Genomic DNA, 20,435 nt, shown 5'->3' on the forward strand with positions numbered 1-20,435 from the left:
GCGACTTATCTAATGTCACTTGATTCATCTGTAGCAGAGCCAAGATTCAAACCCCCGTTGACCTCATACTACGGCTTGTTTTAAAAGGACTAAATTTTACAATATGGAACTTGTTGGTGGCCCTTGTAAAAGCAAACCCCAGGCTATACACAGCTGTGGGGGACACAGGGAGACAGACACTAAGAGAGAGCTGGACTCTCCCACAACAAAACTGACGAGGAGGAAAACTGAATAGACAATGCTGTCCCTAAAGGAGGAGGGTTTGGGGCATGAGGGAGGAAAGCCAATACAGAGAAAGCATCCGTAGGTGAGGCGAAGGGCCGGAGGGACAGGGAGTGCTGGCCCACCAGAGGGACAGCTCACCCCAGAGGCTGCAGGGAAGGCAGGGAAGAAGGGTGCAGCTGCCTGGATGCTTTGCACTTGAATGGAATCCACATGCTCCCTGTCTTCCTATCATTTAACAAGTCTTTTTTCTTATTCTCTATGGTTTCCCTCAAACCCCTCTGATTTTGAACAAGGCTTTGAATGCCACTGTCTCAATTACAGAATTTTGTTTTTACAGTATGAATTATTATTATTTCTTTACACCTGAAGGCCCAGGTACCACAGGCCACCCACATGTTCGGGTACTCTCTCTGCTCCCCCACTGCCGTGCAGCATGGGGACAGTCTCTCAGTTTCTTCCCCTTCTATAGTGTCTGGAAGCAAACATTTTTCTGAGGTTTTCTAAAATATGTCACTTTGCAGAGAAACAGATGGAGTGCAAATAACAAAAGTATCACCCCAATGAAAGCTGTCCCCAGTATTCTGTGCAGTGCAAAAAAACAAGACCCTGGACTGTTAATAAATCCATCAATCATTTTTGTTCCACTGAGGACTAATCCATCTTTATCAACTTTATTCCAGAAAAAAACTATCGTTGGATTGCCTCACCTAATTTTAATAATCAGCATGCCCTTACCTGATCGTTTTTTCTCATTGACTTATGTGTTTGTGGTCACCTTGTTCGCCCAGCACAACAGATAGTCACAAGAATCTGTGGAATGGAAGGATGCTCTCTTTGGCCCCAGCCCCCAAAGACCACCTCATTAGAGGCACCACAATATACAATAATGGAATCGGACAAAGCTAAGAGCTGGATGCAGAGATCAGTCATGACTTCAGCCTCGTTATTGCCACATCCCAATAAACTCTTCTAAAGTAACCAACAGACTCTTCTAAAGTAAGGATTTAAAAAGAAAAATCCACAGACTAAATAAATAAACTATATTTGTTTCTAAATCAATGGACCTAGAAGCTCTAGAAGACTAAACACTAGTAGTTTGGATCTATCCAAATTGCAATAGCTATTCAGCTATGGCCCTGAAAGAAAACATGATGAGAAAGAGTGTGGGATCACCCGTTCACCCTTGGTGCTATCTACAGTGAGAACTAGATTTCCAACATTTGCACAAGCACATATGTGCCTTAGTTGATTTGAAGGAAGCCAAAACATAAATCATGGGTCCGCAGTGTTCCTCGAAATGTCTATATTTAGACAGCGACAAGGTCAGATAATTCAAACAAACTATGGATAGCTATTAAATCTGCTTTTAAGTTGAATAAAAGTTAGAGACAGGACTAATATCCTCCCTCAAACACTTGCATACATTTTTCTCATATTGCTGAATTTTTCTGCTCTAATTTTTAGACAGTGTCAGCTGTCTCTTTTTTCAGTCACAAATATGGAAGGGGTAAGCAGAATGTAAATCCTTGATATAAAGAACTCATGCCTGAGAGGGGCATTAACAAAAGAAGAGGCAAAGGGAAGAGAGGCCCTGGGGACATTTTTTGTTCTAGGTGTTTCCACAAGACATCCAGTGAGGATAGAGTCTGACATCAGTTTCATCAAAATGTTTCTAAATGCTATCTTTGTACTTATTGTAGGCAATAAAAAATGGGTTCCTATTTCTTGATTGCATATGGAAATGCATTCAGACAAGAGCTAATGAAAATCTGCTAGAAAAAAACAAAACAAAACATTAATACACCGTCTTCCACAAGTGGATAGTTTTCTCCGAGTCTGTGGCTTTCCCCCCCCCCCCCCCCAACTGGCCGGTCAACTCCTACTGTATATTAACAGTGCAGGCTGGACAGAGAGACACTAAGGACAGCTAGGTGTCTTGCATTTCTTTCCAAGTGCTTTTTTGTTTTCTACAATACCTCTTCTTTCCTTTATTAGCAATGATCACTGAAAGTTGACTATAATTATAAATTCTAATTATTATTTACAGTCCTTTAAAAATGCATTAAAGGGCAATTTATACAGTGTAGAAACAGTTCATCCCTAATGTAATTATCTGAAAGCTTTTTAAAATCATCAAAATGTTTTTTAAAAACAGATCCAAACATGACTAATCGCTTGTCCAATATAAGCAAAGCAACGTTTTTGGCAGGGGATTTATAATTCACTCCAGCTAAGTAGTTAATAAAAATATATTTAACAATGAATTAACACACTGCATTAGATAGGCAGTTAAGGTTGAAAGCAGTACTCAAAATTATGTAAGACAACTAAATTTTAATATGGAACATCAAATTACAAACCAATTGCCACCTTTCAGACCTGTTTTTCATAAAGTAATTTCTATTACACTATAAAAAATCCAACATAAAATGGTAATATATTTTATATATATATTATACATTTACATAAATTATACACATATGATATATACACATATATAATACATATATACATACATTATACATATATAATAATTCATGTCCTATATATACATATTGTATGTATAAATACATAGGTATAATATATACATATTATATATGTATTATATGCATGTATATATATCCTAAAATTAAGATTCTCTGCTAGAGACTGAGTCTGCTCTTTTATCTTTTGTTTGACCTGTACTACCAGTGTTAATAAAAAGGAAGCACCTTTAAAAATCGGCAACAGTGGAAATTGAACCATAGGAGAGGAAAACACACACCACTAATTTCTAGTCAAGTGTATAACGTGTAGTCATTAAAACACACAACCAAGTAAGGGTTTTGTTACAGGCTTTGGTTGATTTTCCAGATTTTTCACAGCAGGTGGGTGTTTCATCTGAATAGGTCAACCATCCACAGAAGGCCAGCAAATCTTGCATAGCCAGCACAGTTTAGAAGGGCAGGAGGATATTTTTGGAAAGAAGCATCCTGTTCTTTGATTTATGCCATTAGCGCAGCAAACAACTAAATTTAACGACCATAACTGATTTACCATAGAAGTGCCATATGATTCCTGTCCTTTGCCTGGAATCAACTGAAGCCCACATCAGATCAGTCTCTCTAGAAAATAACCTCCCAGATTTTCAAGTCTATCCTCAGGTCTCAGTTCACTGATTTCATTTTCAATATTGTTATATTGAAACTTGTTAGTTTAATCAGTGTCTTTCAGTGCTATGAGATTTCATTGTTTTTCCACTGAAGTCCAGGTAAAGGGATTCTTCCAGTGGCCTATTACTGCCCTGAAGAGAACTAATTCCTGATCTGACCAACTTCACCTTCTCTGCATTGATGACAACAGTGGTTCTCAACCAGGGATTATATGCCCCCAAGGGGATATTTTACAAGGTTTGCAAGGACATTTTTCAATTGCCCTGGTCGTGGGGGGAATACTACTATCTTCTAGGGAGTGGAAGCCAGGAATGCTGCTAAACATCCTATTGTACAAAGACCAGCCCCCGCAATAAAGACCTATCCAACCCCAAATCCAGCTGACACTGGAAAGCCTGAACTATAAAGATAAGATTTAAGGGTTAATACTTCTACTTGGATAATAGCAGAAAACCTGTGCCATAATTTAAAAAAGGATGACTTCCCAATACACCTTCTCTTATTGATCTCGGATACGCAAAGAGTAGCCAATTATAACCTTTCTTTTTGAAAAACTATTGCTTAGCGCGCTGAAAAAAAAAAGTATTTAGAAAATCTTAACGTACGGTTTCATAGTTGATATTTATATCCTCAAAAAAAGACCAAATCACCTCAAGAAAATTCCTTTAGTTGTTTCAGGAGTGCAATTACACTTAGATTCTCCATAAATTCATGTAAAATGATAAACATTTAACATATCATTGCTTGCTTGCTTTTTTCCTTTTTTTTTCTTAAACAAGATGGCAAAACACAGAACAGACAAACCACAGAATTTATCAAACAGATACACATGGCATCTGGGTGGCCTGAAAGCCACCAAACCACACCTCAGACTCTTGCAAACAGCACTTCCTGGGAAGCAAGGCTTCACTGGAGAGCCAAGGGCATATACTAAAAGGAACAGCACAGCCCCAGAGGGCATGTACAAACTGTCCCGTCACCAGACTCCTCTCTCATTCTCTCCTAAACAGGCACAACATGGCAGTGCTTTTTCTCAGGAAAAATAAATCAAGCTCCAGAGTGTTATTGTGTGTATGTGTGTGTGTGTGTGTGTGTGTGTGTGTGTGTACACATATATATTTGTTTCTAAAAGTTTAGAAAATGTTTATCTTGCTGCCAAAATGATGAATGTCAGGGACTGTGGCATTTTATTGTCTAAGATTTCTTGAGTCATTTTGAGGCTTTGCTTCAGCACTGAGGGTCAAGACTCTACAATCTTTGGTGTTGATCTTATTTCCTCTGCCTTAGTCAAGAGAATGGGTCATCTTGGATGTCCTGTGTAGAAAGGAACCTATGAATACACAAAGATTAGAGCCACCATCCATCTGAAAAGTCATTCCAACGTTAATTAATGTGTCAAAGAGAAAGGATAACTCTGAGTTGATGAAATGCAGATTGCAACCCCGTATTAACTGTGGGCAATATGTTATGAGCTGAACTTTCCCATGTATTGGATTCTTTTGACCATGTAAAATAGTATCAAAATCCTCAGAAATACCAATTTTTCTAAATCCAGTCTCTGAGACTGCCTCCCCACACAAACTGCCTAAGAATTCTTTGCTAGACTTGGGAGAGGGTTCCTGATTTTTGCTTTCAGAAAAAAAGATTTTAACTTTTTTCTTTAACCATTGGGAACTAAAAAGGTAGATTCCCACAACACATCTCACACCAAAAAAATCCTGATCAATTAAGTATTTGAAGGTAGAAGATGAAAGTAAATGTGAATATTTTATACGAATTCCAATATTTATATAACCCAGGGTTGAGGAAGGACTTTCTGGGTACTAAACTAAAGGCAGAAAGCATGAGCAAAACATTTCATTGCATTTAAACACAATCTTTCTGCTCAGTAAAACAACCTGAACAAAAGTAAGCAGAATAACAAATCAGAGGAACATCAGAACATATAGGGGCAATACATATAAAAGACAAAAGGTTAAACATTTATGGAGCCCCTAGAAATCAAAAAGGCAAAGATAAACGGTTGAAGAGAAAAATAAAAACATGAATACGCAATTTGTAGAAATATAATTCATAGGCAAACATGAAAAAACTTCAAGCTCACCAGTACTCATGGAAACAAATTAAAACAGAGGAAAGACATGTATTTCCCGCTTATTAGACTGATGTCCATTCCCAGCAACGGTAACACTCAGAGACGGTAAAGCTGTGGGGAGCTGGCAGTGTCCGAATTGCCAGCGGACCTGAAAATTGGTAAAGCCTTTATGGAAGCGATTTGACTACATTACTAAAAGATTTTAAAATCTCATTTCCTTTGACTCAGCAATTCCACTTCTAAGGTTTATTCAAAAGAAACAATACGGAAAGCTCATAAAGATGTGTGTATTAAATGCACGATTTTTAATTCTTTTTTAACTAAACAACCAGAGGGCTGTGTCTCTGCCTCCACACCTATGTCCAGCAATCGCCCCTCACTCGGATGACTGCAACAGCTCCCTTCCCAGCTCCCATCCCTTCCCAGCTCCTTCTCCTCCTGGCAGTCAGCATGAGATCTTACAAACACAAGGCAGGTTACTTCACACACCCAGTATCAGTGGCCTCCCATTGCTAAGTCACAACTCCTTACTTCTTACAGAGAGCTGTGGATATCCTGACCCGGGACCGCCTTGCAGGCCTCCTCTCCCCACTCCACCTCAGACACACTTTGAAGTTCCTCCAATGGACCAGATGGTCTCTGGGCATGCTGCTGTTTCCTCCCTGAGAACACGGTCCCTACACTATTCCACCCCATAGCTAACTTATACACCCCAAACACATTTTTCAAGGCTCAGCTTAGCAGGCCCCGCCTCGGGGTAAACCTCTCCTGTTTCTGCCACACTTGAGTTAGACGTCGCTCCAGAGCACATGCTGCCACAGTGCCTGCACGTATCCCATAGAGCAATGGCCGCGCTGTATTGGAACTGTGTGTGGGTCACTGAAGTTTGCTGGCATCTAGGTCTCCTTTATCACTGCTTGGTCTTTTCAGAGGACACAAAGGTCTGCCTGCACAGTAGCTCCCTCCTTTATTCACGGACCACGACACCAACAACATCTCTTACACATGCTCAACTCTTCCATAGTACATACACTTGGGCGTAGCTGCCTGCATAGACGTACTGAAGCTGCACATTTTTAGACCATTTTTGTGGTTCTTAGGTCCTTATTAGTTCTGCTTTAAGCATTTAAGCTTTAAGATGTGATTTCTATTGTTTTGGAAACAGAGAGTCTACATAGTTTCTTTTATTCTTTTTTCTAGGACAAACTATTAAAATCATATCAATACAGCACATCCTATTAGTTGAGCTTTCTCAAACCAGGAAGAGAATTTAAAAACCAGTTCCTTCATTCCGGATCATTTGGTAATAATCAAAGATGAAAAGCAACCTAAATGTCCCTTAAGAGGAAACCAGTCAAATAAATTATACATCAATACAGTGGAGTACTGTGCAGCCATGAGAATGAGAAAGTCTTCACAGACCGACTTGGAAAATACCAGGAAGTAGCGTGAGGTGAAAAACAAGCAAAGTGATGAACACTATTGTCATATGCTGCTATGTGTCTACAAAGAGCAGGCACATCCATCGACCGTCTCTGGGACCACACACTTGTGGGGAGGGAAACTGAGGGGCAGGGGCCGAGATGGTGAGGGAGACTTCTCCTTGTATAACCCTACTGTTCAGCCTCATTAATGTGCTATGTATTTCAATGACGGCCTACTGTGGATTCCTATTTAACTAACTAGGTATGAATGTTCGACAAAACTCTTCATAGGAGATTTTAACATACCCTTTCCCCTCCCCCACATAAAAAGTCCTTACAATGTCCAGTGTTCTGGAACAAGGCTCTCATATGCGGCGGTCCCTGCTAGGTAATTAAAGTACATCTCAGAGGAGGGCTGTGGCCTTCTCCCCTGGGTCTACTCTGCTCCTCTTTCTCAGTCCTTCATCCAAGAATGTCCTGAGCTGCAGCCACTATAAAGTACTCCCCCTGTCTAACAATACTTAGGTACATTCCATTTTCTTGGAGGCAGTGTGTAACTAGTATGGTTTCTTCCCAGGAAGTGGCACTGAAATCAACCTTAAAGGAAAAGTAAAACTATGAATTCGCACAGCCAAATAGTACTAACTATAAATTCTGCCTTAGAGCTCATATTACCATAAAAAATGGATAGAACAAGGAAAACAAGAAAAGGAAGAAAAAAAGAGGGAGAAAAAAAAAACCCTTCATTCCAATGGGCTCTTCCTTTTCCTTTGACTTGGCACAGCCAACAAGGCAGGACAACAGGGCAGGCCGATTTCCCCTTGACTAGAACTGGGTTTTAGATTCTGTCTACAACCGGTAAGTTACAGATCGCACCTCAAATTCGTTTCTCCTACACCTTAAAGACATGTGCAAGGGAAGACTATGTTCTAGATCTCCTACATATCCTGGTGCCAACCAGGTATCATGCTCACCCCATACAAACCAGCATATGACTATGCAGTGGAGGCCCCTTCCCAAAGGAGAACGGCAATAGATGGAGAGAAAATTCGGCAGAAATGCCAAACAAAATAATGATAACCATGAAACATCTCTTCTTGTCTTCATGCCGAGATGAAAACAAATACCTCCAAAAACTGCTAAATCTTATTACCAAGTTTTTTTTGAACAATACCATTAAGGGACACCTGGGTGGCTCAGCTGGTTGAGTGTCCAACTTTGGCTCAGGTCATGATCTTGTGGTTCGTGGGTTCAAGCCCCACATCAGGGTCTTGCTGTCAGTCTGTGAGTGCAGAGCCCGCTTCAGATCCTCTGTCCCCCTCTCTCTGCCCCTCCCTCGCTTGCACACTCTCTCTAAAAAAATAAATAAAACCTTTAAAAAAATGATACCATTAATTCAATATTATCCAAAACATGGGAGAGAAATAATGAGAATTCCAAAAATTTTTAAGTGAGAAGAAAAATTTCAGTCCAATGGTCTTATAGAACAATCAGTTGAAATAATATTCCTAAGGCGTTAATACCAAAAAAGGATATTACTGACATGAAATAGAGAAAGATTTGGAAAACTGAGTTCTTGAAATATCACACACGCTTACAGATGATACTACTTAAACCAACTAGTAGACAGATTATCAAATCCAGGCCTAATTAACTAATGTATATAAATTCAGATTCAACTTAAAAATCACATGAGAAGTTATTCTATATCAGAATTTACTCTATGTCTTACACTATACAAGACCCTTTCATATCCAATATCTCATCTAATCCTCAAAACAACGTTATCAGGTAGGTATTATTAGTCTCCTCTTATAAAGGAGAAAACAGAGCCTAAAGAAACACTGGAGACATAGCTGAGGTCATTCAGGTCATAAATGGCAGCACTAGGCCTGGAACCTGGACCCTCAGCCTCTAAGAGGATGCCTTGTCTCTATGATGTCAACAGATGTTAATGAAACTGAGTTTGGACAGAACAGTGATAATGTAACCATTATCTAGTTATTAGATACCAGGTTATTCTATCTGTTGATACAGAAAGACTATATTTAAATTGTTTTTATAGGAACAGAACTTTTATGTACTTCTTTCTAAGTGAGAGAAGCAAACGAGTAAGGAAGACAAAAAAAAAGACTAAAAAGAGATCAACCAAGAAATAATAAGTATCATTTAATGGTTCCTCTTTGATCCCATATATCTTTTTCTAAATTCAAGTCAATTAAATGTAGCCTCTAGTTTTTGTGCTGACATGTGCCAAACACATATTTAAGTACAAACTGGATTCCTATCCTCAAAGATCCCATAATCTAGCCCAAGAGTCAAACCCGCAAATACAAAATTACCAAATAATTTCATGCAGATTGAAGTGAAAGAAGAAATAGCAATCCAGAGGACAAAGGAAAGACATCTCCCTGGGAAGGGGGCTCAGGGAGGAAGGGCTCTGCTGAAGATGTGACATGTGGGTGGGGGGCTGGGAGCTAGCCAAAATGAAGAGAATTCCAAACAGAAGCATTCCTGTAAAGAGACAGGCCCCACACCCCCACCTGCAGTCACACAGAGGAAAGAGTGCAGGCTGACTTCACTAGAATACACATCTCAGAAGATGGGAGTAATCAAATGCAGGCTGGAGGTGAGCAAAAAAGGAGGTAAAGATCCTTCCAAGATTTCTTGCTTGGGTCTTGGAAACAATGCCATTAATGACACATGAACTACTGAAGAGGAGAAGACTTACTGAGACAATTCAGTACATGCTGAAGTTCAGGAGGGTTCTATGAGGCATAAGAAAACCAGGGACTCAGGTTTCAGAGAGGCGACAGGGCTCATAGACCTGAGACGTAGTCCCTCAGGGGGTTTCCAGAACTCTAGGTTAACTACATTCAACTTCTTAGAAATGAACAGAGGCTGAAGTAGGCTGTATCAAAAGAAAAAACACTGAACGTGGTAAAAGCAATAGGAATTTAAGCAAACAGCACGCTATAGCCCCCTTATTTACAGCAGTTCTGATCAAAACAAGGAGATACGATCAGCAAAGGTCCTATTCATACATTTGTTGGACTGCAGATCCACAGACAGAATAAATAACAATTAGGAGACTTTTAAACACAGCTGTTCCCAATACTGGCTCTTGCCTGCAGTAGTCGAGGGAGGGCCACTGTTTTCTCTTAGCCGCAAGTATTCGTGCCCTTGGAGCACTCCCTCAAACTCTGGGTGTTCTTCCATCTACTCAGGAAGTCTTCCCTGGCTTCAAAATGACGGGAACAAAAATAGGAACCGGTGAGGTTACTTCCTCAAGTTAAATGGAGAAATAATCAAAAGCATACTCTAACCCACATTAAATGTTTTTTAGACAAAAAGAAAAGGGAATAAACTAGGAGCATGTATCGCCAAAGAGCCCCGTTCCAGGTCCTGAGGGAGGAGGCACACTAGGCAAATTCTGGCCAGAAGACCCCAGCTCTAAATTCAGAATCATGTGGCCCTTCTGCGTCCTTGTGCTAGCTGCCTCCCACAACATTTCTCCATCTGTAAAGAGAGGTCTCGGCCTTCTGACAGTCCCTGAGAGCCTATGGGAGGTACCATGCAGGCCTTCCTTGGGGAGTCCTGAAAGAAGTGTGGAAACAAAGCCTAGACTTGGAGTTGCACACTCGGCCCTACAGGGCAGTGGAGGTGTGCACCAGCTATCCACATGCTCCGCGTGCTCCTTCGGATTCAAGCATGGAGTAGGTTCCTTAACCTCAACTAGCTCCTGTGTCAGGAAACAGAGAGCATCCCCCTCTCTGTAAGTTTTGGGAGGCCTGGGCTTCCCCAACCCTCTAAGACTGGGGGAGAGTAGGAATTCCTCCTGCTTCATACAGGACACCGGGAAGAACAACCCATCAACGGCTACCAGAGGAGGAGGGAGTGTTGGCAGATGCATCCGTGCACGGGGAAATCAGGACAGGCGCCAATGGCTGCAGTTCAGAGTGAAATTTGGGAGGCTTTTTTTTTTTTTTTCCTTTTAAGTTAATAATGACTGCAAAGTGAATCTGCATTCCAAGGCGACTCCCAGGGTGTTAGAAGACTTTACCAAGATGCTCTGACTCTTGCCTGTCTTCCCAGGAGCCCTTTCAGGATACGTATGACATATGTTCTCTTTATGCAGAGAATGCCACAATGGTGCACTGAACCCTGATTTTCAGGAACGTGCCAGTCTCAGTTGCCCTGGTATCTGGATGCTCTGAGGCAAGTCCTGGCATAAGGCAATTTCGCTCTGGGGCCCATCCTGTGCGCCTTCCTAAGCTGTTTGTTTCCTAATTATCCCCAGCCCTTGCTGAGCTTCACCGTTGCCAGCTCCCCAGCCTCTCACTCTCCGCAGTTACGTGTGCTCAAACCTCTCCTATCGATTTCTCCTAAACCTGTCCTCCTGGTCCCCAGCAACAGTCCTCTGCCAAACCATTCATAACTAACCTTAAGGAAATGTCTAAATTCAAAGCCTCTACTCTTCGATTTCCTACTCACTCCTCGAACTGTCACTCCATTGAAGTGGATTTTTGCCAAGGTCACCCACAACGTCCGTGATCCTGAACACGGCAGGTGTTTCCAAGTCCTCTTCTTGATAATAAGAATGATGCTATCACCCAGTGTTTACTGAGCACTTCGTGTATGCCAAGTATGATCCTTCGAACCATGCAAACTTTATCAAGGCTTCACTACCAGCTGATAAAGTAGGTTTACAATTATAGCCCTTTTATGAATCAAACCTTTGCGAATTAGAGTAACACGTAGCCAGTGTCACATAACCTGTGAGCAAGGCAGGCAGGACTCAGAACACAAGCCTCCGCCTCTGTGGCCTGTGCTGCTTCTCTGCACTATCAGAAGGCAGCCCTTGGCCTGTCCCAATTCTTCCTCCCCTTTCCTCCTTGGTCTCCATCTGGGGCTGCTCTTTGTGCACCCTTAAATACTGATGGTCTATCCTTGCCTCCTCATCCCTAGGGTGCTCTCCTCCAGTCCCTGGCTTCAATTATTACTCACAGAATCAAAATCTGTCTCTCCAACTGGTCTACTGTCACATCCACAGTCCCCCAGGTTCAATGCACTGTTCTCTACTTACTACTCACCCAGTGCTGGAGTCGCCTGTCCCATATTGCTGTCATTGTCTCCCTGGTGCCTAACACTGAGGTTAGCAGGTGGGAGGTGCTCCCTCAGCAATTACGAAATTAATTAACATGGAGACTTTGCCTCCCTAGACCTCAGTTTCTCACTTGGAAAACAGACTTGCATCAGGGAATGGAAGCGTGTTACATCCTGTAAGCTGCCCTTTGAAAAGTGGTTTGTAGCAAAATAAGTGTGCAAACATGCTGCGTATCCTCCTCTTTGCAATTCACATTAGATAGCATACTAAAAGCTCTCAATCTTTTGTCATTGTTTAATAAGGGTCTCTGACCCTTTTCCGGGAATATCCCAGGCCCTCCAGACACAGTGCTCCACGGGGGCGCATGCTTTGGCAGGGGCGCCTGGGTGGCTCAATGGGTTAAGCATCCGACTTCAGCTCAGGTCATCATCTCAGGGTTCTTGAGTTCAAGCCCCGCAGAGGACTCTGTGCTGACAGCTCAGAGCCTGGAGTCTGCTTCAGATTCTGTGTCTCCCTCTCTGCCCCTCCCCGCCCCCACACTCTGTCTCTCTCTCTCAAAAATAAATAAACATTAAAAAATTTTTTTCTAAATAAAGAAGTGTGAGTAGGCCAGTCCTTTGTTTTGTGAACTTTAAACAGTCACCTGGGCCACCTTAGAAAACATCTGCCAATTCCTTAGAAAATTAAACACAGAGTTACCATATATGACCCATCGATTCCATTTCTAGGTTTATAGCCAAAGAGAAGTGAAAACACATGTCCACACAAATATATACAAATGTTCACAGTGGCATTATTCATGATAGCTAAAAGGTGGAAATAACCCACATATCCATCAAATGGTGAATGGGCAAACAAAATGTGGCAAATCTGGATAATGAAACATTATTCAGCCATAAAAAGGAATAAAGTACTGATACTACATCCTACAACAAGGAAGAGCCTTGAAAACATTATGTTAAGCAAAACATCCCAGTTGCAAAAGACCACATAGGGTATGATTCCATTTATATAAGCTGTCCAAAATAGGCAATTTAAAGACACAGAAAGTAAATTTATGGTCACCAGGGGCTGGGAGTGACTGCTAATGGGCAAGATATTTCTTTCAGGGAAGATGAAAATGTTCTAGAATTAGATAGATAGTGGTGACAGTTGCACAACTGTGAATATACTAAAAACCAATGAAATGTACACTTTAAAAGGGTGCGTTTTATGGCATGGGAATTACATCTTAATAAAAAACCAAAAAAAGGTACAGTGGATAACCGCAATAAACAAAATGAACAATAAAGCTCATCTTTATAACTTGAACTGGTTAAGGTAAATAGGTGTGCCAATAAAACATGCCAATTAACCATAGTGACTTAGGTCATTCACACTAAATAACAAAGACAGGAACAAAAAAACCTATATTTAGTAGATTTAATAGATTTAAGTATATTTACTTCCATATACATGAAGTAAAGCGGAACAAAATCTGAAATTCAGACCTAAAGGTATCTTCTAATACCCAGTAAGAACTGTTCCTTCAAGAGTATCACGGACTTACACTGACAATGCGGGTAAACCATCTTCTATCCTCCCTGGAAACAGCAATGGCCCTTACAGAGCCAAGGGGGACATCCATCGTCCTTCATTTTCTGTGCCAATGTCCCCGAACAAGCATAATCAGCGGGTGACAGAAGGTTATGAAAAACTTAACCTGTTCACAAAGCTGACAGTTCCGAGGCTCAGAATGCTAAAACCCTAGACTTCTAATTTAGATTTCACTCTTTTTGTTAAAGATACCATATGACCTAAGAGCATTTTGTATTCATTTAAATACAGAGAAAAAATTTATCCTGAAAGTCTAACAGAAAGTGATTACAAGAGATGGGTCCTATAGGATATGGCGTTTAGTACTTTCTAAGTAAGCCACAAAAACGAAGGATAAAACCTGAATATGTACTCTTTGACCCAGGAAGATTTCCTGTAACTCTACGATTTTAAAGGTCTAGATAATTCAAGTCATCAAGGTCTGCACTCCATAGTGTTTCATCTAACAGCCCCTATAGTTATTCATTCATTCTACTAACGTTTCTTGAGCACGTACTATGTGCCAGGCATCAGGCCTAGTGTTAGGGGTAGAGATGAATAAAAACAGAGACTGTCTTTGTATTAGAGGATTCTTAGACTGGTGGATAAGACAGTCATCAATCAAATAATACATACAAGAGATGCAGTGAACATTATTTATTTAGAAATTAGATAAGTTCTGGGAAAGTAGAACCTTGCAGCAATTGTTAGGATTCTCTAAGCTTTATCTTATTTATTGTTGTGCAAGGGAATCTTATTAAAAAGACATCAGATCTTAAATTTTGATTACATTAACTTGGAAAAAAATCAATAAAATTGCTCTAGATATGCCTATAGACCATAGTCTATTATATACATATATATATATAGAGAGAGAGAGAGAGGGAGAGAGAGAGGGAAATATATATACATTGAGAAATATATATATTAGTGAGAAAGATTCATCAGGAAAGGTTTAGAGCTAGACTGAGTTTAAATTAAGCAGTTTCTGTTTGAAGTTGATAGCAGCCTATATAAAATCAAAGTCAGATGGTAAACGACATTAGTGAAAACGGCAGAGTAGAGAACTCCAAAAGTTCATTGCTCCATAAAAGCATCAAATAAACTGGCAAAACTGTCAAAATCAACTTTGTTAAACCTGGGAAACCACCAAAATATTGCAGCAACCAGGGGAACCAGGGGAACACTTAATAAAAAACAGCTAGATCTCAGCAGGAAAAGCCGGCCACTTTGTGGTATTATAAGTTACCCTGGCACCATCCCCGGCTCTCCAGCTCAGCAAAGAGCCTTGAAGAAAAAAGTCCATATTCCCAGTACAGATACCATTACCAGAAGAAGCAGAGTGGAGTTTGTTTTGAAAGAAGTGTGGTTGTGTGTTGTGATCTGCCTGGTCGCTTCAGCTCGAAGGGCTCCAGGCTCCGCCACAGCTCTCCTAACTTGGGACTCTACCAAAGCTGAGGCGGCTGCCCGAGGGAGTTGTCAAAAACACTCAAAAGTAAATATACTAGTAGCTGCTGCCTGGGACAATAAATAACTGTTGGAGTAAACAATGAACTAACCAATAAGCTTGGGAAGAAAATTTGGGGATTGAGATGCTTTGTCAAACAAACGCTTTAAAAAGATCACACAGGGGGTACAGCTCAGTGGTAGAGCTTTTGACTAAAAGGATCAGACATAGTCCTGGGAATCTAGATAGTCAAGTGCAGGCATGGGCCTAAGTATCTGCTCAGGAAAGCCCTGAGATAACTTTAAACTCTCACCTCTGGCTGACCCTCGAGTTCTGTGCATGCAGGAGGTGAAGGCTAAGGCGGAGTTATCAATGCCTATCTGATCACTAGAGAGACACTAAGCTAATAGAATAGAGATAGCGTTGACTCACGACAAAGAATACAGACTGCTCAAAATTGGCACAGAAAGTCACAAAACAAGCAACAGCAGCTACAAGCAGCAACAAACCCTGGTGAGTGAAGAGAATCTAATTTCCAGAGTTGCCACGCTACAATATTAAAAATATCTATTTTTCCACACACAAAAAATTACACAGCACGTAAAGAAATAAGAAAATATGGTTCATATACAGAGGAGAAAGGCCACTAATAGAAACTGTCCCTGAGGAAGCACACACATTGGTCTAATTAGACAAAGACTTTGTTTTTTTTTTAATTTTATAAATGTTTATTTATTTTTGAGAGAGAGTGAGAAAGAGAGAGAGAGAGAGAGAGAGAGAGAGAGAGAGAGCAAGAGAGACAGAGCTTAACCAGGGGAGGGGCAGAAAGAGGGAGACACAGAATCCAAAGCAGGCTCCAAAGCTGTGCTGACAGCTCAGAGCCCAACATGGGCTTGAACTCACAAACCGTGCGATCATGATCTGAGCCAAAGTTGGATGCTTAACCAACTGAGCCACCCAGGCACCCCTGGACAAAGACTTTAAGTGAACTATTTTAAATATACTCAAAGAGTTAAAGGGAACCATGTACAAAGAACTAAAGGAAAATGATGCCTCGTTCAAAAGAGATTATCAGTAAGTAGACAAGAATGATTTTTTTTTTTTTAAGGAACCAAATAGAAATTCTGGGTTTGTAAAGTACAAGAAATAAATGAAATTTTCACTGAATAAGCAAAAGAAAGAATCAGCAAACCTGAAGGTAGGCCAACTGATACCACCAAGTCTGAGAAGCAGAAAGGAAAAGAGAATGAAGAAAAATCAGCACAGACTAAGAAAGCTCCAGGACACCACCAGTCCCACCAGCTGGGAGTTCCAGAAGGACAGGAAAGAGAGAAAGGAGCAATAAGAATGTTTTAAGAAATGGGGCACCTGGGTGGCTCAGTTGGTTAAGCGTCCGACTTTGGCTCAGGTCATGATCTCATGGTCCGTGAATTCGAGCCCCGCGTTGGGCTCTGTGCTGACGGCTCAGAGCCTGGAGCCTGTTTCAGATTCTGTGTCCCCTCTTTCTCTCTCCTCCCCAGCTCATACTCTGTCTCACTCTTCTCAAAAATAAATAAATTAAAAAAAAAAAGAATGTTTTAAGAAATAATGGCTGAAAATTCCCCAAATGTGATGAAAAATAAGAACTGATGTTTACTTAAGGGCAAAACTAACAGAAGCAGTTGTGTGAGGCAACTGAACTAAGTCCCATGCCACTGGGTGTTTCTGACACAGAAAGACTGGGAGTTCAATGAAACAAAATTCCTTGTGAACAAAAGTCCAATGAGAGGTGAGCGCTATGGTGGCTCTAACAGCTCTCTGCTAAAGATCCTTCATATAATAAGAGGAGGCAGCAGACGGAAATCCAGGTGTCCATCTACACACCCCTGGCCACTCTCACTCACCAGCCTCCAGGCTTCTGCTCTCTTGCTGTGCTCCTGCTCCCTTCACAGCCTAGAGCTGCCTGGCCCTCCCCCAGTGCTCACAACCAGGTTTCCTGATGTCACACACACACACACACACACACACACACACACACACACACACCCTCTCAGACTGTTTGCCTGTCCCCACCCCTACCTTCCAATCACTAGAGTGGCAAGTAGCCACAGTGGCAAGGAGGTTTGCCTTATCCCTCCAGCGAGGGGCAAAGGACTGAGATGCCTGCCTTACATGTTTCAGGGAGACTGACCCACCCTGGCTAGTTGGGGAGTCTCACACAAACCATATTTCAATCAAAGGTTGGAGGAGGGGGCAGGAGGTGAGCTGATTTTAAGTGCTTAAAACATTTTCTTATACTTAGTCATCTTTCAAATTCATTCTTAAAGGTTGTTTATCTTAGGTTATTTACTAAAGAGGGGTTGCTATTTTCTCCAATAAACCCTTTTCTAATTCTAATTTTACAGCAAGTTATCAATAGGGAAATCAGGGCTCCATATGCAAAATTTTGCTTCCAGAAGCTTTTTGTTTGTCCAAAGTATCAATAGATGCCTTCACAGAAGAGTGATGAAAGGGTCTTTAATTAAATCCCACAATTTGATTACTTCTTTTGAGGTAGCATATTTAGCTGTCTCTAAAAAGATTTTCTTCCTAAAACATAATACGCTCATTTTAATTATTGTGGGCTAAGAAAGGACTCTGTGCCCATTTATAGACAGAATGCTTCATTTGCCCATTGCCAATTGTGATTTTTCTATTGACAGAAATATACTGGCAGTATACATTTCAATAGCACCTAACACCAAAGTTTCTAAGCCCTCTTTTATACATATTATACTATTACCAAATACATGCATAGGGAGATTAACTTCCTAAATATAGCCTCCTCCATAGCCATATTTGGCGGAATTATAAAATCTTAGGAATGATTTCTTTTGACCAAGGAAAGAATCTTTTCTGAGCATTAAGAGACACAATGCATTATCTAAGAAAGATCTATCCAGTTAGAAAAACATGAGGAGATTTCAAATCTTTAGAGTTACATTTTTAGACCATTTCAAAACTTCAGAATTCTTTAAAAATTTTGAGGGAGGTTATATCTTAAAATAGGTTTTAATTTAGCATTTCTATTGCAAACTCTAAATTGCAGTGAATTCTGAATACTAAAATTCTGCTTATTGAATAAGTTTTAACATAACAAAAACTGCAAAGCCAAATTCTATTCTAGCAGTGAAGATTCTGCTTTGCAGGAATTAATTTTCTAAGTTCATAACCATTAAAAAGCATGAATTTTCCTCTTCCCCACCACAGATTAAAAATAGTTTTTGTTGTATCACATTCTTTTCAAATAGTGGCATGCAACTCTCTCTCTCTTTTCTCGTCCTGCTAAAAATATGTACAACTTAACCAACCTACTAAAATCAAAGCAACTTTTTTCCCCCACAGCTACCAGTTTCCTGGATGTGAATCTTCCACACAGCTATCTTAGTATTTCCTGTGTCCTTACATAAATAGCAAATTGTTCTATTTGGACCCTTCATGATCAAATTCTCTCTTGATGATTGCCTAATTAATAGAAAGAGGCAGTGGTAAAAGATCATGCTAAAATGATTTGCATCTGTCTTTAGAAAACATTTTTGCACTCGCATATGAAAATGAATAGTGATATCCTGGGAATTTAGAACTTTCTTCTTTTAAAGTCTGTCACACTTCTATTTCACATCTTTTTCTAGAATACAGGCAGAAGTGCATCTCCTGTTTTTCTCATCCACATCCCCACTCAGCCTCTGAATAATTCTGAAAGCATGGTGAAATAAGATCTCCTCTTAGGGAAATCCAGATGCCGTATTTCTCAAAAGACTGTTCTTAGCTCATGTGTTCAATGATTTTACCATTTATTAGATATTTCGCCAGCTTGCCAAGAATGGCTAGGGAGTCACCAATTTACAGTCCTCCATAAAGCAGGTAAATCACATTTCCAATATACCAGTTCCTTGACCCTTCGGTCACTATATTTAAAGCTTTTTTATATTAAAGTTTTGGCACTAATTACTTAAAAGAAAGATTCTCTACTAAGGCAAATTTATTGTGGAACTGTCCATTTTAAAAGATATGATTAAAATATCTGACCAGCATTTCTCTACCTACTAGGCAGCAGGTATTTCTTGCTATCTACACATATATAAGAAGTGGACCGCCTGACCCCCTTCCCTTAGAAAAAATTATCATATGGGCTAGATTAAATAAATATTATTAAATACAATAAAACATGTAATGCTTAAAGGTGTTTTTTTTCAATGTTTCCTTTATTTTTGAGAGTGAGAGAGACAGAGTATGAGCAGGGGAGGGGCAGAGAGAGAAGGAGACAGAACCCACGAAGCAAGCTCCAAGCTCTGAACTGTCAGCACAGAGCCCGACACGGGGCTCAAACCCGTGAACCACGAGATCATGACCCAAGCCGAAGGTGGAGGCTCAACTGACTGAGCCACCCATGCGCCCCTTAAAGATGCTTTTAAGTCAAAATATTAAGCACCTTCTTTTTTAAATGGCTTTGACCCATTTTGTTCTGGAATGAAATTCCTAATTCAAACTTTAATTGAAGGTGAGATATAATTTTAATGGCAGTTATCACACTAAATTTCTAACAAATGGCAAGGATAAAGAAAAACTATACACAGAATAACAAAACATATTCATAGATTATGATCTGATATTGAGGAACTGAATTCAAAATGCTTTATCGTATTCTCATGTAGTGGTGGTTATAACACAGTGGTTACCAATACAGTAACACTTATTTATTGATAGCATTTGAGGAACTGGGTGGCCTCCAGTTAAATAAGTAAATCTAGGGGCGCCTGGGTGGCGCAGTCGGTTAAGCATCCGACTTCAGCCAGGTCACGATCTCGCGGTCTGTGAGTTCGAGCCCCGCGTCGGGCTCTGGGCTGATGGTTCAGAGCCTGGAGCCTGCTTCCGATTCTGTGTTTCCCTCTCTCTCTGCCCCTCCCCCGTTCATGCTCTGTCTCTCTCTGTCCCAAAAATAAATAAAAAACGTTGAAAAAAAAATTAAAAAAAAAATAAGTAAATCTATTTTAATTTTAAATAAAAACCCCACACAAGCATCTGCACTCCTGAATTCTGTGAGCACATTCTCCCTAAAGGCTGGCCCTCTGTACCCCCACCAATGGCCAAGCCAGTGTGCAAGGGCCACTTACAAGGCTCAGGGAGCTTGTTTCTTGCTCTCTTGAGTGCTCTCTCTCACTCTCTCTAATCTCCATATCTGATTTTTAAACTTTTGGTTCATCTTTCTAGTTGTTCATTGCCTCAACAAATAAATAGAAGTCTACCATATAATCATATTAAATAATAAAATCAACATATATATGTGGAATATTCTAGGAGCTAATACAATGCTATCTCTTATTCATCTATAAAAGGAGAAAAACATTCAAGGATTAACAATATATCTAATAGATGCCATTTTAAAAAGTTA

The 20,435-nt window shown here is 40.4% G+C and overlaps 1 protein-coding gene across 4 annotated transcripts in view; it reads right to left on the minus strand.

Annotated features, from left to right (window-relative positions):
- The window catches only part of PLCL2 (phospholipase C like 2), a 191,772-nt gene that overhangs the window by 129,142 nt on the left and 42,195 nt on the right, over window positions 1–20,435 (minus strand). Inside the window, exon 1 of one of the 4 annotated variants that reach the window (XM_047875046.1) lies at window positions 13,553–13,688. The exons of the other annotated variants lie outside the window; for them this stretch is intronic. Coding sequence (XP_047731002.1) covers window positions 13,553–13,630 — 78 coding nt within the window. The 5' untranslated portion in view covers window positions 13,631–13,688. Of the gene's footprint in view, window positions 1–13,552; window positions 13,689–20,435 lie in introns of those variants that run through there. 4 annotated transcript variants of the gene reach the window in all.

This window comes from Prionailurus viverrinus, chromosome C2 (genome assembly GCF_022837055.1).
Source record: "Prionailurus viverrinus isolate Anna chromosome C2, UM_Priviv_1.0, whole genome shotgun sequence".
In the NCBI taxonomy this organism is placed as follows: domain Eukaryota; kingdom Metazoa; phylum Chordata; class Mammalia; order Carnivora; family Felidae; genus Prionailurus; species Prionailurus viverrinus.